General features: G+C 42.7%; 1 protein-coding gene across 1 annotated transcript; it reads right to left on the minus strand.

Moving 5' to 3' along the window:
• Positions 1–936: 936 nt before the first annotated feature.
• LOC123245133 (coiled-coil domain-containing protein 115-like) lies at positions 937–2,159 on the minus strand. The gene has a single exon (XM_044673891.1). The coding sequence runs from the start codon at positions 2,143–2,145 to the stop codon at positions 1,489–1,491; it is 657 nt and encodes a 218-aa protein (XP_044529826.1). The 5' UTR covers positions 2,146–2,159; the 3' UTR covers positions 937–1,488.
• Between the last annotated feature and the right edge of the window lie 214 nt (positions 2,160–2,373).

A 2,373-nucleotide genomic window follows, 5' to 3' on the forward strand; every position in this document is an offset into this window, starting at 1 on the left:
TTGTTCAACCATTCTCCAATTGATGAGCATCCCCTCACTTTCCAATTCTTTGCTATCACAAGAAGAGCTGCTATAAATATGTTTGTACAAATAGGAACTTTTCTATTTTTTTTGTTTGACTCTTTAGGATACAGACTAGTAGTGGTATTTCTGGGTCAAAGGGTAGGTACAGTTTTACAGCCCTTTCGGCACAGTTGCAAATTGCTCTCCAGAATGTCAAGGAGCATTTTAAAATTTATTAAAAATTATTTTCAATTCCAAATTCTTTCCCTCCTTCCACCCCCTTCCACTTCCCTTGGAAAGCAGGCAATATGATTACATGTGAAGTCATGAAAAACATATTTCCACATTAGCAATGCTGCAAGAAAAAAAAGGAAGAAAAATAAAGAAAACCTGTTTCAATCTGCATTCAGAGTTCATCAGTTCTCTGTTTCTGGAATTGGATATCATTTTTCAAAACAAGTCCTTAGGAATTATTGGGATGATTGTTTTGATCAGAATAGTTAAATCTCTCACAATTGATTATCCTTAGGCTATCAAGAACCATTTACTAAATGACCCTATATGCCAAGCACTGTACAGTCTTAGAAGTAGGTTACAAAGACAAAGAGCTTAGGTTTTAATACAGAAGTGCATGTAAAAATATGTAAAAAAAAAAAGTGAATACATACATATATACAAAGACACACATACATACATACATAGAGACACACATATATACATGCAAAGAAGTTAAGCTTGGGGGGGGGGGAGTGGACAATTCAGTTCAAGCAAGTGTTTCTCAAGCATCTATTACAAGTCAAGTGTGCTAAATTCTGGGGAATAAAAAAAAAAAAAAATCCCTCTACTCAAGAGTACCAGAGTCAGTCAACAAGCATTCCGTGTTTATCGCGCACCAGGCACTATGCTAAGCATTTAGGATACAAAGACAAAAAACACTTTCTGCTCTCAAGTAGTTTACATTTTAAAGGGGGAAACAACATGTATAGAAATACAAAATACATGCACAGTAGATGAAAGGTTATACAAGAGGAAGGCTAAGCAGCAGCGGGAGGTAAGGGGAGAGAACCAGTAAATCCCTTCTTAAAGTGTGGTTTGTAATGTCACGAAGAAAGCTAGAGATCAGCTAGCATTTATTTTATTTTATTTTATATTTTTCCATGGTTACATGGTTCACGTTCTTTCCCTCCTCTCTTCCCCCCCTGCTCCCGAAGTTGACAAACGGGCTAGCAATTATTAACCAACAAATATGTTTTACACAATGTGCTAATGCAGAGGAAATAAAGCCAAAATTCTCTGTTCTCAAACTTAAAATCTAATAAAGGAGTCAACATGCAAACTACATACATACAAGATATATACAGGTTAAATTAGAAATCATTTTAGAGGGAAGGCAGTGAAAAGGCTTCTTTCAAAAAGCAGGCTTTTTCTTTTAACCAGAGACTAAATTATTTATTTGGACTCTAAATTTTAGAGAATGTTCATGCTTCAGACCTTCAGCTGTTCAAGCAGTTTTTGTTTCTCCTTTTGCAGTGCTTGAACCTGAGTTCTACACCACTCGATTCGGCCCTGAAGCTCAGCAATCTCCCCAGCTATCAGCAGGGCTCCGCGGAAACTTCCCTGGGCTTGCCGTAGACTCTGGGGCACCAAGATCCCAAACCAAGTCAACGGATCCCGATCAAGAGATGCCAAGGGGGCAGGTGTTGGTGAGGTGGATTGCAAAGGAGACCCGTGGGGCTGGGGATGGGGCTGAGGCCGACGCCGAAGCACTGGAGTTAAAGGAGCCTCCGACTTGGGCTCTTCATTATCAGTCACATCTTGGACTTCCTTGGGGTCAGTGAACACAACCTGGAACTCAGGCCGACCAGACTCGAGCTCACTGATGCAGACCCGGAAGAGGGGAACCATAGAGGAAGCATACTGAAGGGAGCTCACGGCCTTGGCGCCCATGGCGTAACGAGTCTTGGACAGGGAAAACCAGCCCTCCTCCACTCGGGCGTTCAAGGCCTCACGCTTTCCTTCCAGCTCCTCGAGCTCCACGAATAGCCGCAGGAGGTGGAGATCAAGTTGAGTACTCAAGGATTGCAAGGACCAATTTTCCTGGATTTCAACCTCTGGGAAGCCCCGCCTCGGAGAAGCAGCCATGGCCTGAGAAGTTGCCAAACATTCCCTTACCCGCCCCGCCCCCTCCTCTGCAGCCAGCCAATCAGACTGCTCTCGTCAGCCACCGCGGGATGACTTTCAGAGCTCCATCTTGTATAAGGGCGTAGCCGGCAGCCACCGGCGGAAAGGGCGGGAACTGACATCTTAGGGCGGGGCTAAGGAGCTTTTTTTTTTTTCCTTTGTAAAAATTTTGAATTATATTAAAACTGT

Source organism: Gracilinanus agilis, chromosome 4, assembly GCF_016433145.1.
Source record: "Gracilinanus agilis isolate LMUSP501 chromosome 4, AgileGrace, whole genome shotgun sequence".
Lineage (NCBI taxonomy): Eukaryota > Metazoa > Chordata > Mammalia > Didelphimorphia > Didelphidae > Gracilinanus > Gracilinanus agilis.

What these genes read in the sequence shown, in the direction of transcription:
- LOC123245133 (XM_044673891.1), bottom strand. Translation starts at nt 2,145, where the DNA reads ATGGCTGCTTCTCCGAGGCGGGGCTTCCCAGAGGTTGAAATCCAGGAA.